Here is a 24,467-nt window from a genome sequence, read left to right as displayed (position 1 = left end):
CCCTAAGAGAGATGTTTCTGTCTCTTTAGACCCCAAAGCAAACTCATGACTCCCCTGACAGTATGTTGGTGGATCCCAAGCCCCTTAGCCTGGCACAGAAGGCTTTGCCAACTTCATTCCTGCCTCTCCCCAAGCACCCTACACTCCAGTCGGGCCCAACCTTGCACTGTGATGTGGAGATGTCGCTGAGCCTTTACACCATGCTCCCCTCCTGGTCAACTCTGCCTCTGCATTAGGGGCAGCGCAAGGGGCCCTCATCTGGGGCACCCTTCCCTGTGACCCTGTGGTACTTGCATGATCAGCAGGCATATTAACCAGGATGAAATTACGTATTCCTTGCCCTGCTCCCCACCCCTCCCGTGTTCCAATCTCTCTGAGCATAGGAACACGACTGCCTGCTTCTGCACCCCAGTGCCCAGAGTGGGGCCCATTTAGACCAGGGTTCTGAGAGCGCCCAAGGAGCAAATACATGACCGGGGACAGCTCACACTTGAGGCATGCTCTCCATGTGCCCAGAGTGCCACTAAGCAGTTTTCTGGTGTTTAACTCAAACCACGCTCACAACAGCCCTAGGAGGTGGCACTAATTATCCCCCATCACGGCATACAGCAGGGCAGGGCAGGCAGTCGCTTCCTTTCTTCTAGGCCTGAAGGAACAATCCACCCGCTGATCGGCCAGTCGTGTTCTGATTCACTAGTGCAGTGTGAGGTCTTAATTTCAATTTGTTGCCAACGTTGAAAAGTAATTAGATTTCCTGTAAAAGCTGGATTTCCAGCTTCTCGGCGGGGTGGGGTGGGGAGCTCACAAGAGTGTGCCTGTTTATTCCTAAATGACCGCAAGTGAATGGAACCCAGGAGGGGATCTCCAGAGGTGTAGCCTCTCCTGTCGCTCCAGTCTCCACCACTCCCTATTGTCCACAGCCTGGACACCCTGATTAGGCTTCCTGCCTGGCTCCTGCCAGCATCTGAGAGCGCTGCCCTCTTCTAAGTACTGTATCAGCCTCACACACTGCTGGCCCTGATAGTCATACTTCCTGGTGGCACACAGGGCCATGCTCTCAGGCCAGCGGGACAAGCATGAGGAACAGGAACAGTGCCAGGAACGTCCGGCTGTGGCCACAGCACCAGCAGACCCTGGGGCCTGGGGAGCTGCCGTATGACAGTGGGAACTTCTTCTCCGCATCCTCACATCCTTTGCTACGGCCAGGCCCAAACCCAAATGTGTCTCTCTTGCCCCAGGAGCGCTGCTTGCTTCCCTTCAGCTTAAGGGAACCAAGTTTTAGTGTCCAGTTTCAGAGATGTTTTTCTCTTCCCCAGACACCAGAGCCAGAGACACGTAAATGGGACTTGGGTCTGCGCTTTCCCCCTGGCGGGTTTGCAGCTCTGTGGCCAGTTCACGAGATCACCCCCGAGAGAGCAGAAAACATTCCTGTCCTGTCACTGCCTTCCCCACCATCACCACGTGTCCCCAGCATTCTTGGAAGTTGATGAGAACTGGAGCCCATGTGCCTCTGATTGTTTGCAAATCCTGGCAAGGCTTTGGTGAGCCCAGGCCAATTTCTGGATTAAATTAGAAAAGAAAAGAGGGAAAATATCTGAATCCTGGCACAGACAGAAATCATTCAACAAAAAATGTTTAAGAACATACTGTACAGAGGACTGATCCCACACTAGGAAGGGTCAAAGGGTATGGCCTCGGCTCTGAAAGCTCAGAAGCCCCTTTGGATCCCATGTTCTCCATGAGCCTAAGGAGTGTGTCTGCCCCTGACAGAAGAGATGCTTGGGGTGGGGGTGGGGGCAGAAATTCTTCCAGAACATGAGCAATTAGCCCAGGTGGGAGGGGCAGATCTGCTGGCCCAGAAATCTTGCTCCTCCTACTATGTTGTTTTAAAATGCTCACTCAGTTGCTTTAAAAAGAATCCCCAAAGTGACCTCACAGACCCATTCAGCTGGCAAAGCTGGGGTGGGGGTGGGCTGGGGTTTGAGCAGGCAGAGGGTGGAGCTCAGCTCACGTGTGAGGTTCCTGCAATGGCCAGCAAGAAAGGGTTGCTCTAGCTGCCGGGGCTCAGAGGCCTGAAGAGGGAGAGAGGGAGCTTGTCTCCAGGGGGTACCCGGGTGTGAGTGTGCCAGTCTTTATGGGTCAGAGTGTGCGGGAGGTTTAAAGATGAAGAAACCAAGTTTAGGGCAAGGTGGGAACTTTGCCAGGTAGGTAAAAGCCAGGATTAGGGTGCAACTGCTTCTGACTCCAAAGCTGGTCCTCATTCTACGCCCAGTGCTTCCCTAACACGTATGCCCATGTGCACGGACAACAGTGGGAGGCAAATGCAACTATAAAGCGCTGGGGCCACAGCTCAAGGTGAGCCCTAAGCAAGTAGAAGATTTCTTTACACCCTGAGAGAGAATACTTCTTGACACCCAGATAGTGGTTTTGTGGGCCGTATGATCTCTGTCCCAACTACTTAGCTCCACCATTGTAGTAAAAAAGCAGCCATAGACAATTCATAAATGAATGGCATGGCCATGTCCCAATAAAACTTTATTTTCAAAAACAGATGATGGGCCGGATTTGGACTATAGTTTTGGCAACCCTGCCTTAGATGCTCCAGTTTATCTTGAAAAATTCAGGCGAATTTTGCTTTAACTCAGTAATATGTCCCAGTTTACTTTCATATAAAATTGATGTTTTAAAATGCTTGCCATTCAGAAAAAGTGGCACTTTAGGGGGAGACACCTCACATCTGTACCGTGGCCTCAGCAGCCTCTGGCAGGCCTGATGAGAGGACGTGCTCCCACGAGCAAAGAGCCGTCTTCTGGGGCAGGTCATCACCCAACACACTGGCCTGTCTCACACCTAGAAGTAGTGCAAGCGGACCAGCAGCTCAGTCAGGCAGCAGTGCTAGGTCTCTATGGATCCTGAGAGCCCGAGCAACCACCAAGGCCTTTGGTTGCTCAGGGAAGTGTAGGATTGAAATTAATGCTTTAGTTAAATGCTATAAGCCATATAGGAAGCACTAGTCTTGTGCCTAAGTTTTATATTTCTTGAAGTCTTGGCATGAATAGGTTTTACTTTTTAAAGTGCATTTGTAAACATATTACTTTAATAATGGCTCTTGAGTCTTCCCCGAAGGCATTCCTCCCTGGCCTCCCATTCACCTGAGCCCAGAGAAGACCCACTGTCCACGCCTGACAAGGTAACTGGAGGTGCCGCGAACATGAGGGCTGCGTCACTGCATGGCTCCTTGGGGTGCCAGGCTTGCACTGCCACAGCACTGAGTTTGAAAGCACAGACTAGCTCAAGGGCTGGCATCAGAGTCAGCAGCAGGCACATTCAGGAGTGTTGACTGCCTCCCAGCCTGGGAGCTCCAGGCTAGGCAGGAAGCCCGTTTCCAAGGAAGAGGGGTCAACAGGACCGCAGTTCCCAGTGCAGAGGGCGGCCCGGGCAGGGGGGAGTTCCTTGTCCTCAGAACTGAGCCTGGTGAAGGTCAGAAGATGAGCCACAGTTGAAGACTCGGGAGGAGCAGGAACGGGATGGCGGCAGGGGGTGGCCAGCGCTGGAGAGGCACACCTAAGTAGGGGACCAAGGCGGGACCCAGCAGCAGTGTGGGGCATGGGCCCTGGAGGAGACAGCATGGCTGGAGGGGCCGCACATCTGCCAGTGCTCCCCGCTCCATCCTCACAGCCTACTGGTGGTGGGATCGAGACCCCTCCTCCCTCAAACATGTGGATGAGGCTGTCCGGCAGCCTTCCCCAAGGGGTCCCAGCTTCTCTGGCCCGGTTAAAGGACCCTGGGCCCAGGACACAGGGCCTCATCCTGGGTTTGCCAGCAATCTCAAGGCTATGGTGTATGAGAGGTAAAAATCAGTGCAGAGGACCCCAAGGGATGAGGCCTCAGCCCACAGCCTGGCCTCAGTGCTCAGAAGGCACCAGCTTTCTTCATCTGGGCAGAGAGCTGAGAGCGGTGGTAGGTTTGAGCTGAGCCTCCAGATGAGTAGAGGATGGGGATGGGCCATAAGAATGGGGCCTGAGGCAAGAAGCACAGGCTCAGGTTCCTGGGTTCAGAGGCGAGTGACCAGGGCCCACGCCCAGGAGGGCTCTGCACTTGGGCTTAACGCTCTGTGGTTACCATCTTGAAATTCATTATTTTATCTCTGAATTTGTGTTTTGTGAGTGAAATCCGCTGGGATGGGGAAGCCTTGGCTCACACGTGGTCCCACTTCCACAGGACAGGCTCTTGTCTTCCTACTCCCCACTCAGTGACCACTACAGGGACCTGCATGCAGGTGCAGGGAGGGTCAGGTGGACACATGTGCCCTGAGGCATCTTGGGGCAGGGCATGACCTGGGTTGGGGCTGGGAGATGCCCTGTGTTCTTTCAGTGGCAGCTGTCGGGAGACAGGACAGGCAGCTGTCAGGCCCCGGGGGCACGCCCTGCATCACTGGCCAGGACCGGGGGCCCTCAGGGAGTGCTCCCTCATGGCTCCACTCCTGGGGGGGCCTGTCTTCCTCCTCCCAACCTTCTTAAGTCTGGTTGGTGCTTTGTCTGAACTTCTGGTAAGCCTGCAGCACCCTTCGGGCACAAGCCATAAAGTACAAATCTGTTTAATTTTGGTGATTCCCCATGCTGGTTAAATGTTCTAATATCTGCATTTAAAACAGGCCTTGTACAATATAAAGATGAATGGTAAAACGCATGATTGTAATTAAAAATCCTAATTTTTCTTCGCTTAGAGTGATAATAAATAGAAAATTTTAAAATCTTGACAAGTTGAAAGGCTGTATACGAAAGGAAAAGGCTTTGTATAGGTACCTCTTATGACACTTTTTCCTGCTCTTTGAATAAGAGAACCACATTTTCAATTTGCACTTGGCCCCGGGAGTTTTGTACCCAGGAGACATTCTAGGTGTGGGGTTGCCGCAGCTGAATGCACAGCAAGAATCGTCAGGTGGTCAGTGAGGGCTGGGGTTTGGGAAATGATGCTGCTGACAACAGGCCATGGGAGTCACTGTTGGGGGCAACCAGAAAGAAACTCCAAGAAGATTAACTTCTGGAGAGGGCATGAAATGCCAAAGACAGCCCCCAAGGGAAAAACCAGGGCGGAAAAGATCTCAGGACATGACTACACACAAAAATGTAAGCCATCAACAAACCAACCCCAAACAAAATAAAACAAAAGGCAAACAACAAAACTGGGGAAAACATTTCCCACACAAACATCAGACAAAAAATTAACCTATTTTAATATAACAGTTCTTCAGATTAACACAAAAGAAGCTAAAGTCCCAGTGGAATAAAGAACATGAATAGGCCAATCATAAAAATATAAGATGATCACTGTTTTAAAATATATATATATATATATATATATATATATTTAAATGGTACCTCCTTACCATCAAATACCTACAACTTACAACAAAAGTATATCCCTGTTGTAGCTATCAAACTGCCAAAGCTAAAAAGGATTTGGTGGTGTGAAGAGGTGAGGAGATGGGCATTTACTCAATGGAACATGAATAGGTGAAAATGAACAGAAAGCTTTCTGACACAGAAAACTTTAAACTGCACATAACTGTGGACCAAGAATTGTACTTTTAGGAACTTAGTTTAAGGAAATAGTAAAGGATGAGTAATAGTTTCAGCTATAATGATATTCATTACTATTAGTGGCCAAACTAACATCTAAAAGGGAAATAAATTTTGTTACATGAGTCATATAAATAATCAATTACCTAAGAAGTATGCTACAGTCACGTGGTGCAATGTTATGCCATCATTAAAATGAAGTACTAGGCAATAATTGATAGGAGAAAACATTCACAAACCTATATGAATATATTCTAATTTTCCATCATAAATAGTATATGGTACATGTTAAATATAGCATAGTTTAAAGAATGTTACTTTTCTAGACTTGAGGAAGAAAAGAAGGAAACTGGACCTCGAAAGAGGTGCTTGAATGGGTTTGTGGGAGGGTTCTGAACACCATGAGACCCCTTCTACATCCAGGTGGCTCTTTCGAAATGCTCAGCAAATATTTCCAACCCTTCTGACCCTCGAGAGTCTGAGGTGGAAAGAGGGGATGGATTAATTCCCATTTTCCTATGAAAAAAAGGGCATTAAATGTCTTGCCCATTAATGTTGGAAGGAAGTAGCACCTCTAGCAATTTCCTACTGCCCTTAGAGTCACATCCAAGTCCCTCTATTGACTGGCCTTTCTTGCCTCCAACTTCCCCTCTTACTTGGGCCCCTTGTTCCCCACATTGGCCCTATTTCACGGCTGACATAGAGTTGATGCCCAGTAAACATCTGTTGATTGTACTGTATGGACAGGAGCTGTGTGTATTAGAATAGGATGGGCTGTGTTGCAGTTAACAGAGAATCTACCACATTTCAGTGGCTTAATACAGTAAAGGCTGGTGTGTGTTTCCTTGCACACATCACAGACTTATGCAGGTTGGGCGGCCCTGCCCCATTTTGCGGCTGCAGCTACTGGGACATGTGACTTCCAAGGTCACTGTGGTGGGACAGAGAGAGAGGGAGTGGACACACTGGCTCTCAACTGCCTTGGCCAAGAGGTGACCTACGTCATTTCCTTCCACACAGGTCGTTAGCTAAAACTAGCCACACAGCCCCAAAAATGAGGTGCAAGGGAGGCTGGGAAATGGAAGGGAGGGGAGCATGTGGATATTTGATGAACCTGAAATGTCGGTGTCACACCAGGACCCACGTCCCAGCCCAGGGTCAGCCACAAAGAGACCCCAAAGGGAGTCCTGCAAGCAGAATAACTGAACGATGAGGGAGACCAAGCTGGCTTAGAGCTGCCAGGGCTGAGCCACGCCGACACCTGGCCCGACACCTTGGCCTCTGCTGCTCCTTGGAGCCCACATTCCCCAGGTCTTTTGCCATTGGGACCCCCCACCTGACCCTCCTCCCAGGGCTTCTGTGACCTCCCTCAGGGGACAGACTGTCCGCCCAGGGCTGGCCCCCAGCCTTGGGAGCTGGGAATACTTCCATCCTGGTCCTGGCTGTCCTCACTGCTGACCAAATGCCTCACTTGGAGCACAGTCTGGGCCGGCTGCTGCCACATCTGTCCTGCACGTTGCTGCTTTGGCTCCAAATGCTGGGAAGCCCCAAGACCAGCTGTGTGCTTACAAGAAGAGGGAGCCCTACCCTGGCCAGGACTTGTAGGGTCACATGGGGCTCTGGCTGCAGCTTCAGGTGGGCCAGCACCTACCGGGTCTAAAGGCCCCCACACCCAGGGCCACCCACACTGCCATTTAGCGCCATGTGCTGGTCAAGTTCAGAGGAAGGGCACAGCAGGCAGAAAGTAGAATGGCGCTTCCCAAGGGCTGGGGAGAGGGAGCAATGGGAGTTATTGTTTAACGGGTACAGAGTGTCAGTTTTGTAAGATGAAGAGAGTTCTGGAGATGGGTGGTGGTGATGGGTACGTAATAATGTGAGTATACTTAATGTCACTGAGCTGCTCCCTTATAAACAGTGAAGATGGTAAATTTTATATATTTTTTCATAATTAAAATTTGTTTAAAATTCTATTGGAACGTAATTAAATTAAAATTTCAGTTCTTCAATTACACGCCACATTTCAAGCGCTCAAGGGTCAGGGTGGCTAGTGGCTGTTGTATTGGACATGCAGAATTAGAGCATTTCTAGCAATGCAGAAAGTTCTATTGGACAGTACCGCTAAAGAAGCTCATCTTTTCTCAAATATTCCTGCCTCCTCAATCCCCCTCCTCCCCAAGACCACCAAAGGGCTCATGCGCCTTAGATCATCCCCAGGGACTCTTCCCAGGGCATGCATGTACCCTGGATGAAGACACTGAGCCTTAGAGGGTATTGTCAAGGCAACACAGGATCCAAGCAGGGGGCCTCACCTCCCTCAACCACACTGCACTCTTACTGTGGGAGCTCAGGTTGGAGGTACAGATACCCCCCCACTGCCGTGTCTCCCTGACCCCAGGAGTGTCCACCAGGCCCTCTGTCTCTGCAGGACCAGCCGCTGTGCCTGGAACAAGCACCACTTGCAGGATGCAGCAGGGGAAAAAAGACACGGCCCAAGTACTCTTTCTCAGCTCCTCCGATTCATCTCCTAAAATCCCTTTCTGTTATAATCAAATTTGTTTCAATTTAAGAATTTTTATATTTCTCATGCTTTTCAAGAAACTAACCAAACCACACCCTTATCCAAAATTGAGGTACAGTTGGATCACGGGGGTGTAAATGAATAAATTGAAGTTAACTGGCAAAACCAAGACAAAGTTCTAGACTTCCTCCTACCAGCTCATGGGCATAAGGTGTGTGCGACAGAGGGACCCTCCACACCAGGGAAAAGGTGGATTTGATCCACCAGCCTCAGGAAGACACTCAGAGTCCTTGCTGTACTTGTCAAGAATAATTCTAAACCTGCTGTCGCTAAACTAAATATTGTCATCGTCATGATAGCAAAACCACATTTATTTAGAGACTGTAAAGCACGTTCACCTTCATCATCTCATTTAATCCTCACCGACAACTCAAGATGAAAATTATTGCCCATTTTAAAGATGAGAAAACCAAGGCTTAGAAGACTGAAGCCCATTCTCAGTGACATACCTGGTAGTGGTGGGGTCAGGGGTAACCCAGGTGCAAAATAATAAGAAATATATATCTGGCCTCTGCCCCTCATTCCTGGCACAGACCTCCTGAAACACTTGTAATTTCCTTAATGATAGGGGTGAGAGGAGCATCTTTTGTTATTCATAATGTGCCCCTTTCAACCTTACCTGAGTTTATGTTAATGAAGCGATTCTTGGTGGGCCCCTAGATAGTTCAGGATGGGGGCTGGTAGCCAGAGGAACCAACTGTATGATTAGAGAGTTGGAACTTTCAGCCCCACCCCCAACTTTCAGGGAGGAGAGAAAAGCTGGAGATTGAGTTCAATCACCCATGGCCAGTGATTTCACCAATCATGCCTGCAAAATAAAACCTCCATAAAAGCCCTAAACAATGAAGTTTGGAGAGCTTCCAGGTTGGTGAACACATCGAGTTGCTGGGATGGTGGTGCATCCAGAGAGGCCACGGAAGCTCCATGTACCTTCCCCATGCCTTGCCCTATGCATTCTTCCGTTTAGCTGTTCCTCAGTTGCGTGCTTTATAATAAACCGATGATACTAAGTAAAGTGGTTTCCTGAGTTCTGTGAACCGTTCTAGCAAATTATTGAACTTGAGGAGCTGGTTGGTAAGAAGCACAGCTGACAACCTGGGAGTTGAGCTCGGCATTTGAAGTGGGACCCATCTTACGAGACTGAGCTCTTACTCTGTGGGATGTATGCTAATTCCAGTGTGAAGAAACAAGTAGTTTACCAGGATTCAGGACTCTCGAATTCCACAACCAGTCCTTTTGTCCACTGGGTTGGAGGGCAGTATAATACTTCGGGAAAGACATATATTTTGAAGGCAGACAAGATTTTATATCTACCAATTTTACAGAGTTAGTGTGAAGATTTCCAAAGATAATGCATGATAAGTGACTAGCACAAGCCTGGCACACAGATTCACATATTAAGAGCTCAATATTTGTAGCCATCATGGTATTATTATTACTATTATTATATTAAAGGTACTTTTCAAAAATAAGTGAGATTAAGTGTGACAACACTCTCCAAAATAAAATAACACCTGCAAACAGACTTTGGCCCTGCTTTGCAGATGAGATGGCTGCATTCCAGAGGGTCAGTGACTTACCTAAGGCAGGTGGAGAGGAAGACAGGCCGGCAGGCAGGGGTTTACTCCTGGTCCAGTGACCAGCTCATTCATATCCTCCTTCTTGCCCCTGACCTATCTCTTCACTAGGGCTCTGGGAGGTCTTGCCCAAGGATCAGCTGAATTTCCAGGGGCTCACCATGGCCCAGGAAGCAGAGCTGAGAACCAGGCCAGGAGTAAATGTCCTACCCCCTCACTGCTCGCCACCAGCTGGACCTCTGGAGGACCCAGTTCACTGACAGGCTGGGGAGCAGCCCTGCCTGCTGTAGAGCCCCCATCCCCTGGGCTTCCCTGCCCACCTCCAGCCCCCTACAAGCCCAGGCTTCCTTCCACAAATCCACTCCTCCCACAATGCTCGGCCCACAGTGTGTCCTGGTTGCAGGCCCACTGCATCTCCCTCCAACCCCTAATATTCTCCCAGCAGGGCTCAACTGAGGCACCAGGCAGCGAGGGGCAGGACCTCCACACCACCCTGGGCAGAGGCAGGAACTGCATTTTCTACAAGGTCAGCATCCTATACCTCCTGGGGTGGAAGGGGCTGGAATGAGGGGAGGGGTAACAGCTTAATCTCTCAGGATTGGGTAGACAGGGCAGGTGTCCCGTGGCGCCACAGGAGGCTTAGGTGGCACCCAGTCACCCAGTTAAGGAGCCCAACCTCACAGGGAGAAACAGATGCTCTCTTCCATCTTCACTTCCTCTAACTACCTCAAGGAGAAACCTCGGATGGGTGTCGGTCTGTCTGTCCTCCTCTCTAACACACACTAATCTCCCATTTGAACATCGCGGGCTGTGGTGCAGACCCGGCAGAAGGCAGGACTGTCTAGCTGGATTTGAATAACATCGCTTTACATTTTACTTCTAGGTTACCTTTACAATAAAGCGAGGTTGCCTTTGTGAATAATTTTAAGTTTTAAAAAAGTCAGTTGATTTACAGGAAAATACACAGCCTATACCATGTGGGTATGATGAAAAATTAAGAAAATTGGTACACAAATGACGAGTTTCTGGAAAGCTGCCTTAGTATGTAAACAGCCTTGCCAAGTCAGAACCACCCCCCTCCACCCGCCCTTTGCAGAGGAGAAAACTGAGGTTCAACAAAATCGATGGGAGGGTCACCTTTTCTCACCTGTAGACCCAGACAGCCTCCCTGTGACCATGTCACTCACCCCCAGCTCCACCAGGAAACCGTGGCAAGCACAGCTGCCCTGGCCCACCTGCACCCCTAGCCTCTCAGCCCCACCCCCAGTGCCCTGCCCCTGCCACCCCACCCCCACTCACAATGTTCATGAGGGTGAGTAGGTACTTCTGCACATGCTCCTTCCCGTGGAACTGGACCACAGAGTCATCCACCCCCAGCAGGACCTCGATGTTGTAGTCGTCGTCGGCAGCATGTCTGCGCACCCTCTGCCTGGAGCTGTTGACTCGCTCCTCCAGGATGCCCAGGGCATGGCTGAGGCTGTCCAGGCTGCCTGGGAAGATCCCTGGAAGGAGAGAGGACAAAGCCTGTAGCAGCAGCCCAGGCTCACCAGGGACACCGCAGCAGGACAAAACCCCACTCAGATGCAACTCGGCACCTGCCAGGTGCCAGCTTGGCCATCAGCTTGTCATCATCACAGCACCCTAACCGAGGGCATTTCTGTCCCCATTTCACAGGAGAGCAAACTGAGGTTCAGAGAGGGCAGCAGTGATGTACCAAGTCAGCTCAGACCCAGCAGCATGCAAATCCACAGCTCGGCCATCACAGAGGCCAGGTTTGGCACCCAGCAGTGAACAGAGAGGGTGGGAAGCTGGATGGGCAGGGTGGACTCTTTTCACTCATTCACACACTCGCACACTCCCCAAGGGCCACCCAGTGCCAAAGAGCTGGTCTCCCAGGCTGGTCTCCCCATTTATAACCGGGGAAACTGAGGCCCAGCCCAGGTGGTATGTGTTTCACAGTGTCTTTTCAGACAGCTCCTCTTCTGGAACTTCCTGCTCAGTCCCTGGTTGGAGCTAGGTCCCTCATCTCTGTGCCAGGCCCACCCACTCAACTCCTGGGTTGGGGCCAGGCCATGGGTGACCCCCGACCCCAGAACTGTGCCTGCCCCTGATGCCAAGTGCCAAAGAGATGAAAGGTTGCCTGACTGAATCATGCAGGAATCAGGATGAGCCCCTCTTATGACAACTCCACCACAGTCTGCCTGGCAGGGGCTCACTCCGTCCCCCACAGGCTAAACACCTGGCTCAGAGCGGGGCAGACCATCTGGGGCATGGGGCCTTAGGGGCCACAGTTGAGGGGGCCAGGGGCTGGATCGCATCAGGCCCAGGACCCCAGGATGTCATTGCACCATCTGCAGGGCTGCAGCATCTGTCTCAATCCCCTTCTACTTTCCCACTGGGCCTGGAGCCTACCATGGACCAATCCTGGCCCCTACCTCTCAGGATTGCAGCTGAGCTGGCCAGGCCGACCTTCAGCATTGCTGGCAGCCACAGACCACATTGTCCAATTAGTCCCAGTGCCAAAGTCTCTGGAAGCCCCTCACAACCTTGCTCTGGTCTATATGTCCACGCCAGGTCCTTGACCCCAGGGTCCTGCCCCTCCTTGGCACTCCTGGTAGGGGGAGGAACAGATGTGTCTCAGAGACCCTTGCCCTGGGAAGGACCTAGGACCTCAGGTTATCATGACATCACCAAAGAGTCTTCCAGAACAATTCTTCTCACTTGTCCCCTAAGCTCTTTTCCACGGTCTCCTCTGGAGGCACAGTGAGGCAGCCAGGCCCTCCGAGTATGTCTCCTCATCCAGTGCTGACAACAGGCCTCTTTGATGTGTGTTATTGCCTCCATTTTACAGACCAGAAGACTGAGAGAGCTCCCCAGCCAGCCAGAAGCTCTCTTCTTTACACCTGCTGTCTGTTAGGTTTCAGGCACAAACCTGCAACCTGGCTATGGAAGGAAAAGTGGAAGTGAAGGAGCAGCAGAGGGGGAAGGGCTGCACAGAAAAGAGGAATGGGCTAGTGCCAGGGCTGAGCATCTGCTGGCATTCCTTACCTCCTGGGGTCCTTGTGCCCCCGCCCCAGCCCTGTAGTCCCCCATGTCCCCCCAGTATGCACAGGCACACACACACTCTCCACACACACGCACACACATGCACACGGCAGGCACTGCCCAGGGCCACTCCAGGGAGAGCGCCAGTGCAGAGCTCATCCTTCTGCTGCACTGTCTGGAGGTAATTCAGGGCCATCCTTGCTGCTCCCAGGGGAAACATCAGCTACTTAAACCTGACAGTGGGTTTGAGGAATTGCTACTCTATTTTTACACATTTATTTCTTTGCATTTTCAACAACCAGGGACAGCTCACCTTCAGAACCACCTTGGGAAGCAGAAAGATGGTAATTTCCATAAAAAGCTCTTCCCAGGGAAGAGGCTGAATGTTACCCCCTGCCCCTGTCAAGCCAGGGGTCACTGACAGGTGGTCCCCGAGCAAAACCAGACCATGGGGGTGCCTGTTAGGGCCATGTGGTGTTTTTTAAATACCTTATTTGGTTGACAGTATTTCAAAATTTGGAGATTTCATGTTAAAACCTAGAATAGCCAGCTTGTCTGAGAAATTAAGAAACGGAGTCACTGTAGAGGGGGAGGGGAGTTTACACTGAGCTGTGGAGTGACAGCCATGCCTGGAAACAGGACACAGGGGCCCGCTGCCTGGCCTGCCGCCCTTGCTGCCCACTTAACCTCTGAAGGCAACAGAGTGCGCCCCCAACCCTAACCCAAGAAGTCACTGTGCAGTGACTCCTCTTGACATTTTCTGGGGGAGGGAATGGGGCTGCCACCAGGCCAGGGCTGGCTAGGGTACATCTTGTAGCTGCTTCTGCTGAGCAAGCTCAGTTTTTTGTGTTTTTTTTTTTTTTTTTTTTTTTTGCGGTACACGGGCCTCTCACTGCTGTGGCCTCTCCCGTTGCGGAGCACAGGCTCCGGATGCGCAGGCTCAGCGGCCATGGCTCACGGGCCCAGCCGCTCCGCGGCATGTGGGATCTTCCCGGACCAGGGCACGAACCCGTGTCCCCTGTATCGGCAGGCGGACTCTCAACTACTGTGCCACCAGGGAAGCCCGCAAGCTCAGTTTTTAACTAAATTGTATGTTACAAGCCCATTAAAAACAGCAATGTTTTCTAAGAATGCATTAGAAATGTTAATTTCACCACAAGCATAATTATTGTTATCATTATTATCTCGAGCATGATAATTTTAGAGGGTGGCTTGGACATTATGTTCTAGAACACCCCTCCAAGGCCCAGCCCCTGTAGAGATATGTCCAAATCCAAAGTAAAGTGCAGATGAAGGGAGGAAGACAGGGCCGCTTGGGGTACCTTGAAGGTGACAGCCCCACCCTACAGTCGGGTCCCTGGAAGCCCCAGCCCTGCTCAGGCCTGGCAGGACGTAGGGAACAGCTCCAAGGTCAGCAGGGTCTGTCAGACGCCCAGACCTGGGGCCACATGAGTGTTGATGGGACCCAGCAGCCAGGCTGTCGTTCCACCTTGTCATTCTTGGATGTCTCCTGAGTCTCCCTACCATGGGCCCGATCCTAAAGGCTAGGCCATGCAGAGATCCCAACCACACTCTGGTTCTAGCGGGCCTATCCCTCAGGCTGAGTCCTGCTCGGGTTCTCAGCTGGCTGCCTAGTGATTTCCTGAAACCAATCCCGGCCTTCAGGGCCTGTCCACCTGCACTGGGCTGCCTCCTTGGTCTAAAGGCCTCAGTTCTTCTCAGTCCCTCAGACCTCTCTGTCACCCTCCCCTCCTCCCCCGGAGCTCTTGCATGCTTGTAACTGGCCCACTAACGAGCAGTTAGCACTGCCCATCTCCTGTTGAGGTGGGAGGACGATGCTGCCCTGGCTCCTGACTCAATCGCCCTCTGTGCACAGCCTCCCCACAAGGAGAAGCCACTGGTACCCCCTAGGTGGCTGATCCATGGTAGATGGGAGAAGACTGGACCCCGGCAGGCTGAGGCTTCCCTGAGCGGAGGTGTCTATGGCAGGACCCTATCTTCTCAATGGGTAACCACAGGGGTTTTAGTTCCTGGCATTCCCTGTGCTGGGGAGACCTTTCTGGACTGTTCATGTCTCAGGCAAAGGATGACACAACAGGAAGCTTCCAAAAGCTGTCCCTCATTTTAGAGTCTCTACAGCGGCTCGGACAGAATTTCTCAAAGAGTCAATAACAGTCTGTGGAGAGGACGGAATAGGGGAAGCAGAATTGCATCCAGGGCATCCTGAACTACCTGCCCTCCAGGGGAATAAGTGGGTCACAGCAGCCACAGCCCCTGAATCACACGCCCCTGCCAGACCCTGCTGCCCCTGCATCTGGTGGCAGGGTGGGGCATGTGCACAGCCCCTCACAGTAACAAACCTCCACTATGTCCAGCAGCCATCTGATCCTCACAGCAAATGGGAGGCTCCACACTATCCTCATTACTGTCCCCGTTTTAGCATCAAGGAACCCCAGGAAGATTAAGTGACTCAGACAAGTCACACCACAGAGAAGGGGCTGGAACCCAGCCCAAGTCATGTCATCCAAAGTTGTTAATGTGCCCCAGAGGGACCTGTGTACTTCACCAGCACCAAGGGATGGTGTGGGAAAACTGAAGCTGATAGAAACAAGCATGTTTATTCCCGAGAAGAGAAACCCCAGGGACCTGAGTCTGTAAATGCCATGGGAGCATCATGCAGCAAGTGCTGGCTCTGTAGGTTCAAGGGTGCCTGGGTGTTTGCTGTCCCTGTGCACATCCCACGCCCAGGCCTTTGCTGCACTGGCCTCTCCTAGGATGTCCTTTCTGCTGCTGCTCCTGCCCAAACTTAACCTTCCTATTGTTAGGGGAACCACTGACCAAAACTGCCCACCCTGGCCAGGTAACCATTTGCAAAAAATTTCTTTTTTTTTTTTTTTTTGCGGTACGCAGGCCTCTCACTGCTTTGGCCCCTCCCGTTGCAGAGCACAGGCTCCGGACGCGCAGGCTCAGCAGCCATGGCTCACGGGCCCAGCCACTCCGCGGCATGTGGGAGCTTCCCAGACCGGGGCACGAACCCGTGTCCCCTGCATCGGCAGGCGGACTCTCAACCACTGCACCACCAGGGAAGCCCTGCATGAGATGTTTTACGACAGGAGGTCCTGGTAAGGAACACAAAACTAACAAGCCACCACCAACTGGAAGAATTCGGGAAAGGTCAAAAGGAGATGCCAGTCCATATGTCCTCCCAACCTCTCAGATTCCTCCTCGCTGGAATCCATCTTGGCTGAGCGATGTGTGGGCCACCAGGAAGGACCCTGAGTCAGAATGATTGGCCAGAGACAACCCGGAAACTAATTCCATCACCGTAAAACCTGAGACTGTGAGCCAAATGGCAGAGCAGCTCTCCTGGGTTCCCTTACCCTGCTGCTCTCCACCGGGCTGCCCCTTCCCAATAAAGTCTCTTGCTTTGTCAGCATGTGTGTCTCGTCGGACAATTCATTCACTCTCGGGCCCTGGAAGGGGTCTCCCTTCCTGCAACACTATCAGGTCCAGTAGAAGCCCCCCCCCCAAAAGGTCTAGAGGGAAGGGGACCTGCAGCCCTTGGTGCCAGGGACCCACTGCCTCCTGCAGTGGACTCAGATGTGTTGGTCCCCCTCTGCCTCCCCGCTCAGGGCCAGCTGCACACCGACAAGGGGAGGAGGGGCACGGAGCCTTGAGACGCCACTGCTCAGTGATGGGAAAGACTGCTGTCCCCTCTTCATGGAATGATCTTCCCCTCATTCCTCACTGGGCTTCCTCCCTCTCACCCTCCAGGTGTCAGCTGAAATGTCCCCTCCTCAGGGCAACTTGCCTTATTTCATTCTAAATTAAAATAGGCTGTTCCTTCCCCCAGTGTCTTCCTTCATGGAACATACCACCATTTGCAGTTCGAATGTCATTTGTGAATTTACTTGGGCATTATCTGTCTTCTCCACTTGAGTGGAGGGCCCCTCAGAAGACAGGGGCCCAGGGTCTTGTATGCCTCAGTGCCTCACAGATAATCGCAGGGCTGTGAGGGGTAGGAGCCAGTGCAGAGATACGATGGGAGGGAGCAAAGGGCCAACAGTGGGGAGGCAGAGGGTGCCCTTGGGAGCTGGGAGCTGGGCTGGAAGGAGAGGCAGGTACAGCAGGGCCAGGAAGCCCAGGCTGGGGGCGGCAGAGGGGGGTGGGCAGCAGGAGCAAAAGTCAGGTGGCTGGCAAAGGAGCAGGAGCTGGCACAAAATCCTGCTGTAAGTTACTTATAGAAGGTGTAACTACAACAAAATTACCCAGGAGGAGTTCAGACAAACGGGGTGAAGAGAGAGTTACCATTTAATTGCCAACAAAAAGAAACCAGGCCTAACTACATTCATGAGATAAAATATAATCCAAGACATTAAGGGGACAAACTGATAAACAATTCATTGAGAAGATATAAAAGATATGAACTTTTTTCACCTAACAGAGCTTCAACCTGATACAAAGAGAAATAGGCAAAGCCACAGTGCTATGTGCTTTTTAATACATCTATTCCAGAAAGAAACATGAATTAGATAAAACATTAGGCAGGATTTGCATTACTGTAGAAGATTTGAATTACTAAAGCAACCTAATGTTTAAGCCCAACAACCATAAAATGTGTCCTGTTCAAGCACGTGCAGAACAAGTTCCAAATTTTACTGTATGTTAGGACAAAAAGGAAACTCAAAAATCATGTCCACAGCTGCTACCATAGAGCAAAATCAGAGAAAACAAGAAGGAGGACCCTCAAACCCTAAACACCAGAAATTAAAAACACAGTTCTAATAAGCCTAGACTAAATAGAGAATATACACTCTAACTGTTGGCTCAAGTAGAAAACCTGAATAAACCTTAGAAGAAATGGAAAAAAGCAGTCAAAGAAAAGCCCAGAATGTTTTATAGAAGAGTTTTACCAAACCTACAAGAAATAGTTAATTCTCATCTTACATAGAATCAGTATGCAAAGATCAATAGCTTTCTTGTACATAACAGTGACCAGCTAGGAAAGAGAATGGGAAAAGAGGCTTATTGACTATAGGAACAAACCCCACAAAATATCTAGGTATAAATAAAAATAAGGAATGTATGAAGACTACACAGAGAGTAATACAATATAGTCAAGGCTCTCCCCAAAAACAAAAGAAGACCTCAGTAATTGGAGACACAATGACACTATCCTGGATTGCAGGTTGACTCTCCTCCAAATTAATCTATAAATTTAACACAATCTCCATCAAAAAGACTGTTAAAATCCAACAGAATAATTCCGAAATTCAACTGGAAGACTACATATGAGAGAATAGTCAGAAAAAATATTAAAAAGGAATAATAACAAGAAGGTATTTACCTTTCAAATTTTCAGAAGACACTACAAAATAACATTAATTAGATCACAGTGGTACGAGTGTCATGAAAAGACAGATTTTGGAACTGAATACAATGTCTAAACACAAATCCAAGCATAGGAGGGACCTTGAGTAAAAATGCATTGAACACATACATCTAATTTTGCTCCTCCCTGGAACCCCATTACAACTTTAGAAAAGGTATGATTTTTTTTTTTAATCACAAGCCTACACGGACAGGGGGAGAAGGAGAGGAAGAAAATAACAGAACTGTTGTAAACTGGAAAGCAGGTGGCCATGTGGCGATGGACTTAGTATATCTGAGAAGCTGGCCAAGACTCTTCCAGTCTGTACTGCAGAATCCTCCAAAGGCACCAAGTACCTCTGGAAGTGGGATGATGGGTGGATCGAAATAAGGACTAGTTGATGGCCAATGCCAAATCCCCTCCCCACACCCTGTGTCCCAGTAACAGCCCAATAACTAGCACTGCATTGGTCTGAAAGCTCATTCTCTCTCAAAAAGGTGGAAAAGAAGGTTTCTGGGCTGCAGGCACCAGGTGTAGTTGAGAGCACAGGTACCATGCTAAGAACAGGAAAATGAAATGAATGCTGAGACACCAGCCCACTTCTACAATCCACTCCCAGAACGTTGGTAGTCAAGCCTTTACCCCTCAGGCAGGACATTGGAAGGAGGCTTCTCTAGGGAATCTGACCAAAGACCAAAAGGCAATATTACTGTGCATGGTTCCCCCAACTACCTGCATCAAGCTCCCAGTCACCTCTTTTGTTGCCCAGCTTTACACAGGGGCAGCCAGCCAAGGATATCCAGCTCTCTGGGATTAGTCCCAGACTCAACAGATGGAGACCAAGATACAACACAACAATCAAAATGAGGAAAATGGAGGAAAAAAAGACTACCTAGGAAGGTGGGGAAACCTATCATTAGTGACCTCTGAGAGGTAGAAGGAAATATCGCATTCACTAAACAAGAACAAAATGAGAACAATCAAAAAGGTTCTTTGAAATTAAAAACATTTCAGCAGAAATAAAAAAACTTAATGAAAGGATTAGGAAGACAAAGTTGAAAAATCTCCTAGAAAATAAAACAGTAAGACCAAGAGACTTGAACCATCAGGAAAAAAGATAAGAAAATTGGAGGACCAGACCAGAGGTGTATCATCCATATAATAGAAGCTCCAAAAAGAAAGGAGAGGGACTTCCCTGGTGATGCAGTGGTTAAGAATCCACCTGCCAATGCAGGGGACACGGGTTCGAGCTCTGGTCCGGGAAGATCCTACGTGCCATGGAGCAACTAAGCCCATGCGCCACAACTACTGAACCTGCGGTCTAGAGCCCATGTGCCACAATTACTGAAGCCCCCGCGCCTAGAGCCCGTGCTCCGTAACAAGAGAAGCCACCACAATGAGAAGTCCACGCACTACAACGAAGAGCAGCCCCCACTCGCTGCAACTAGAAAAAGCCTGTGCACAGCAACGAAGACCCAATGCAGCCAAAAATAAATAAATAAATAATTTTTTTTAAGAAAAGGAGAAAACAGAAAGGAAAGAATTAACGAAATTACTCAAGAAAATTTCCTACAACTAAAAGGTGCTCCCAGACTGAAAGGGCCCAGTTAGCACACAACTCAGCAGATGAAAACAGACCAGCACCATGGCACATCATCATGAAATTTCAGAACACAAGGAAGTTTCTACAAACTTTCACAGAGAATAAGAAGGGGCCGGGGGAAGCAGTTACAGAAGAGGTCACAAAGGATTGGAAGCAGAATGGCTGTAGACTTCCCCAAACCAGCATTAGAAGCAGGAAAACAATAGAGCAAAGCCTTCAAAATTTCTATACCCAGACAAGTTCTCAACAAGTATGAAAGATATCTCCAGACAAGTAAGTTGTCTGAAGTTTTATCTGTCCAGCACCCCTTTGAAGGTACTGAAGGATGTGCTCCTTCAAAACAAAAGAGGTAACCAAGAAAGTGGAAGACTAGAGATAAAGGAAACCCAACACGAGAGATGAGGAGGGAATCCCCTGGAGGATAGTGAAAGGTGATCCCAAGGTGGCAGCTCTGCAGCAGCTGTGGAGGGCAACGGAGCCACACTGCAGCAGTGTGACCCAGCATATGGACTGTCATCACCAAGACCCCCCTTTCATCAGGCCATCTTCTTAACCCGAGGACAGAACGCCCAGGACAACTTGGGCCAGCTTCTCATCAGTACTTGTCTTGTCTTGACCATGTGCTAATGAGGGTCTCTCCCCTCAGGCTCTGCTGAAAACACACATGTCACTCACAGAAGTTTCCAGCTTTGCCCTGAGAGCGGGAGGTAGACCATGGTGGGCTCAGATATAGAAAGGACAGAGCAGCCCACTCTCACTGACCGGACTTCTGCTGCATGTCCAGCACCTGGTCTACACCTCGGTCTTGCCAGGCACCCAACTGTGGAGAGCCCAGTGTTTCCCAAGACTCACTCATGACCTTGCTCATGAGTTCCCCAGAAAGGGCCTTGTCACCTCCCAGAGAAGCCAAGTCAGACCATGACCCAAGACTGCTCCACTCACCTCCTCCTGGAGCCTCTGCCCAGCGGGGACAGTGCTGCCCACTCCTTGCATGAATGGTGTGTGCTTGCCCTTAGTTTTCATATTAATCACCTTTGAGGGGTGGAGTCAAGATAGCGGACAAGATAGCGGAATTCGTGTCTCCACACAACTAGGCACCAGTGGGGGACCAGTGGGGGACCATGGGCACCTAAGGGGGTGGGAGGAACCCCCAGTGACCGGGTAGGACGTGGGCCGTGGTGGTTAGTGAGGGAGGAGAAGTGGAGTTAGGATGGGGCTGGCACCCCTGAGGGGTGGCTGGGGGGAGGGGAAGGGATCCCACGCCTGAAGGGGGGAATTGGGGGAACACTGGGAGGGCAGAGGATCAAAAGGGAGCGTGGCCAGATTTCCCCTGCCCACTTGGGCCCCTGGGAGCCTGCTGAGATCCAGGGCCTGATCCAGGCCCACCTAGGCCCCCTCCAGCCACGCGGGTCCTGAAGGAGTGGGAGGGAGGGAAACGGGAGCAAAAGTAAAGGCCAGAACTACAGGACTGGCACCCCTGAGGGGCGGCTGAGGGAGGGAAGGAGTTCCTATACCCAGCGGGACCCACCCATGGTTAGGGGTCCAGCAGGGATGAGGGAGACCCTGGGGGAGACCATGGTGGGGGGGCGGAGGAACAGAAGGGAACATGGCCAGTGCTTTCCCTGCCCACTTAGGCACCAGGGAGCCTCCTGGGCTCCAGGGCCTAAACCTCTGCCCTCAGAGCATCCCTCCTGCCGTGCAGAGCCCAAGCCCCGCCCCTACACCCCCACCCAGGGCCCTACCTCTACACTCGGAGACCCCCTCCAACATGCTGGGCCTAAACCCCACCCACACACCCTCACTCAGGGCCTTACCTCCAAACTCCAGAACTCCACACTCAAGAGGCCCTGCTTTGGAGGTACTGCCTCTCCCCTTCCACGCAGATCCTAAGCAGAGGCGCTGCCCCATGCTTGAACATCACCGGCCTAGGCCCCGCCCCCAAGGCCTTTTCCTGCTGGTTGGGTCCTGAGCCTAGGCCCCGCCCCACACTCAAATGTCAACCCCCTGCCTAAGTTCCACCCCCACCTAAACGCCCCCCATAGCCAAGGCTTTTTTATTTTTTTTTCTTTTTTCCTCTTTTAGATTGGGGTTCTGTTTTACCATGTTGATTCATTTATATTTTTGTATTTCTAATAAATCTTTTATTTTTCTAATTTTATTTTATTCCTTATACTTTGTTATTGTTCTGCTCCTTTTGGCTTGTTCCCCCCCCCCTTATTTTTTCTTTTTTCTGTTGTGGTTTTATCTTACCTTTTTGCAGTTGTTTCAATCAATTATATTTTTATTTTTCCTAATATATTTTTTATCTTTCTCATTTTATTTTGTTTCTTATTCTTTGTTATTGTATTGCTCCTTTTTTTTTTCTTTTTTTTTTTTTTTTTTTGCAATGCCACACAGCTTGTGGGATCTTGGTTCCCAAGCTGGAGGTCAGGCCCAAGCTCCTGTGGTGGGAGCTCCAAGTCCAAACTAGTGGACTAACTGAGAGCCTCAGACCCCAGGAAATATTAATTGGAGTGAGGCCTCCCAGAGGTCCTCATCTCAGCAACAAAGACCCAGTTCTATCCAACTGTCTGCAAACTCCAGTGCTGGATGCCTCAGGCCAAATAACCAATAAGACAGGAATACAGCCCCACCCATCAAAAAAAAAAAATGAAACGACAAAAAAATACGTTACAGACGAAGGAGCAAGGTAAAAACCTACAAGAGCAAATAAATGAAGATGAAATAGGCAACCTACCTGAAAAAGAATTCAGAGTAATGATAGTAAAGATGATCCAAAATCTTAGAAACAAAATGGAGAAAATACAAGAAACATTCAACAAGGATCTAGAAGAACAAAACAGCAAACAAACAGCGATGAACAACACAATAACTGAAATTAAAAACACTCTAGAAGGAATCAATAATAGAATAACTGAGGCAGAGGAATAGATAAGTGAGCTAGAAGATAAAATGGTGGAAATAACTGCCAGGGAGCAGAATAAAGAAAAAAGAATGAAAAGAATTGAGGATGGGGACTTGCCTGGTGGCACAGTGGTTAAAAATCTGTCAATGCAGGGGACATGGGTACGAGCCCTGGTCCAGGAAGATCTCACATGCCACAGAGCAACTCCAGGAAGTTCCCACATGCCACAGAGCAGCTAAGCCCATGCATCATGACTACTGAGGCTGCGCTCTAGAGCCTGTGCTCCACAACAAGAGAAGCCACCACAATGAGAAGGCTACATACTGCGAGGAAGAGTAGCCCCCACTCGCCACAACTAGAGAAAGCCCTTGTGCAGCAATGAAGACCCAACGCAGCCAAAAAAATTTTTTTAATAAATTAATAAATTTATTTAAAAAAAGGAATTGAGGACAGTCTCAGAGACCTCTGGGACAACATTAAATGCACCAACATTAAAATTATAGGGGTCCCAGAAGAAGAAGAGAAAAAGAAAGGGTCTGAGAAAATATTTGAAGAGATTATAGCCGAAAACTTCCCTAACATGGTAAAGGAAATAGTCAATCAAGCCCAGGACGAACAGAGAGTCCCATACAGGATAAACCCAAAGAGAAACATGCCGAGACACGTATTAATCAAACTATCAAAAATTAAATGCAAAGAAAAAAATATTAAAAGCAGCAAGGGAAAAGCAACAAATAACATACAAGGGAATCCACATAAGGTTAACAGCTGATCTTTCAGCAAAAACTCTGCAATACAGAATGAAGTGGCAGGACATATTTAAAGGGATGAAAGGGGAAAACCTACAACCAAGATTACTCTACCCAGCAAGGATCTCATTCAGATTTGATGGAGAAATCAAAATCTTTACAGAAAAGCAAAAGCTAAGAGAATTCAGCACCACCAATCCAGCTTTACAACAAGTGCTAAAGGAACTTCTCTAAGCAGGAAACACAAGAGAATAAAAAGACCCACAAAAACAAACCCAAATCAATTAAGAAAATGGTAATAGGAACATACATAGTGATAATCACCTTGAATGTAAATGGATTAAATGCTCCAACCAAAAGACACAGACTGGCTGAATGGCTACAAAAACAAGACCTTTATATATGCTGTCTACAAGAGACCCACTTCAGACCTAGGGACACATACAGACTGAAAGTGAGGGGATGGAAAAAGATATTCCATGCAAATGGAAATCGCAAGAAAGCTGGAGTAGTAATACTCATATCAGATAAAATAGACTTTAAATTAAGTCTGTTAAAAGAGATAAGGAAGAAAAAAAAAAAAGAGATAAGGAAGGACACCACATAATGATCAAGGGATCGATCCAAGAAGAAAACATAACAATTATAAATATGTATGCACCCAACATAGGAGCACCTCAATACATAAGGCAAATGCTAACAGCCATAAAAGGAAAAATTGACAGTAACACAATAATAGTGGGGGACTTTAACACCCCACTTACACCAATAGACAGATCATCCAGACAGAAAATAAATAAGGAAATACAAGCTTTAAATGACACAATAGACCAGATAGACTTAATTGATAGTTTTAGGACATTCTATCCAAAAGTGGAAGAATACACTTTCTTCTCAAGTGTACACAGAACGCTCTCTAGAATAGACCACATTTGGGGTCACAAATCAAACCTTGGAAAATTTAAGAAATTGAAATTGTATCAAGCACCTTTTTTGACCACAATGCTATGAGATTAGAAATCAATTACAGGAAAAAAACAGTAAAAAAACAAATACA

At 49.2% G+C, this 24,467-nt stretch overlaps 1 protein-coding gene across 1 annotated transcript in view; it reads right to left on the bottom strand.

Moving 5' to 3' along the window:
• The window catches only part of ADAMTS2 (ADAM metallopeptidase with thrombospondin type 1 motif 2), a 247,378-nt gene that overhangs the window by 82,765 nt on the left and 140,146 nt on the right, over nt 1-24,467 (bottom strand). The window contains exon 4 of the mRNA XM_022563351.2: nt 11,037-11,239. Within this exon, the coding sequence (XP_022419059.2) occupies nt 11,037-11,239 (203 nt within the window). The remainder of the gene's footprint in view (nt 1-11,036; nt 11,240-24,467) is intronic.

Source organism: Delphinapterus leucas, chromosome 3 (genome assembly GCF_059928025.1).
Source record: "Delphinapterus leucas isolate spDelLeu-1000000601 "Yukka" chromosome 3, BTC_Dleu_Yukka2, whole genome shotgun sequence".
NCBI classification, from domain to species: domain Eukaryota; kingdom Metazoa; phylum Chordata; class Mammalia; order Artiodactyla; family Monodontidae; genus Delphinapterus; species Delphinapterus leucas.
This window is presented reverse-complemented; position numbering and strand designations above follow the sequence as displayed.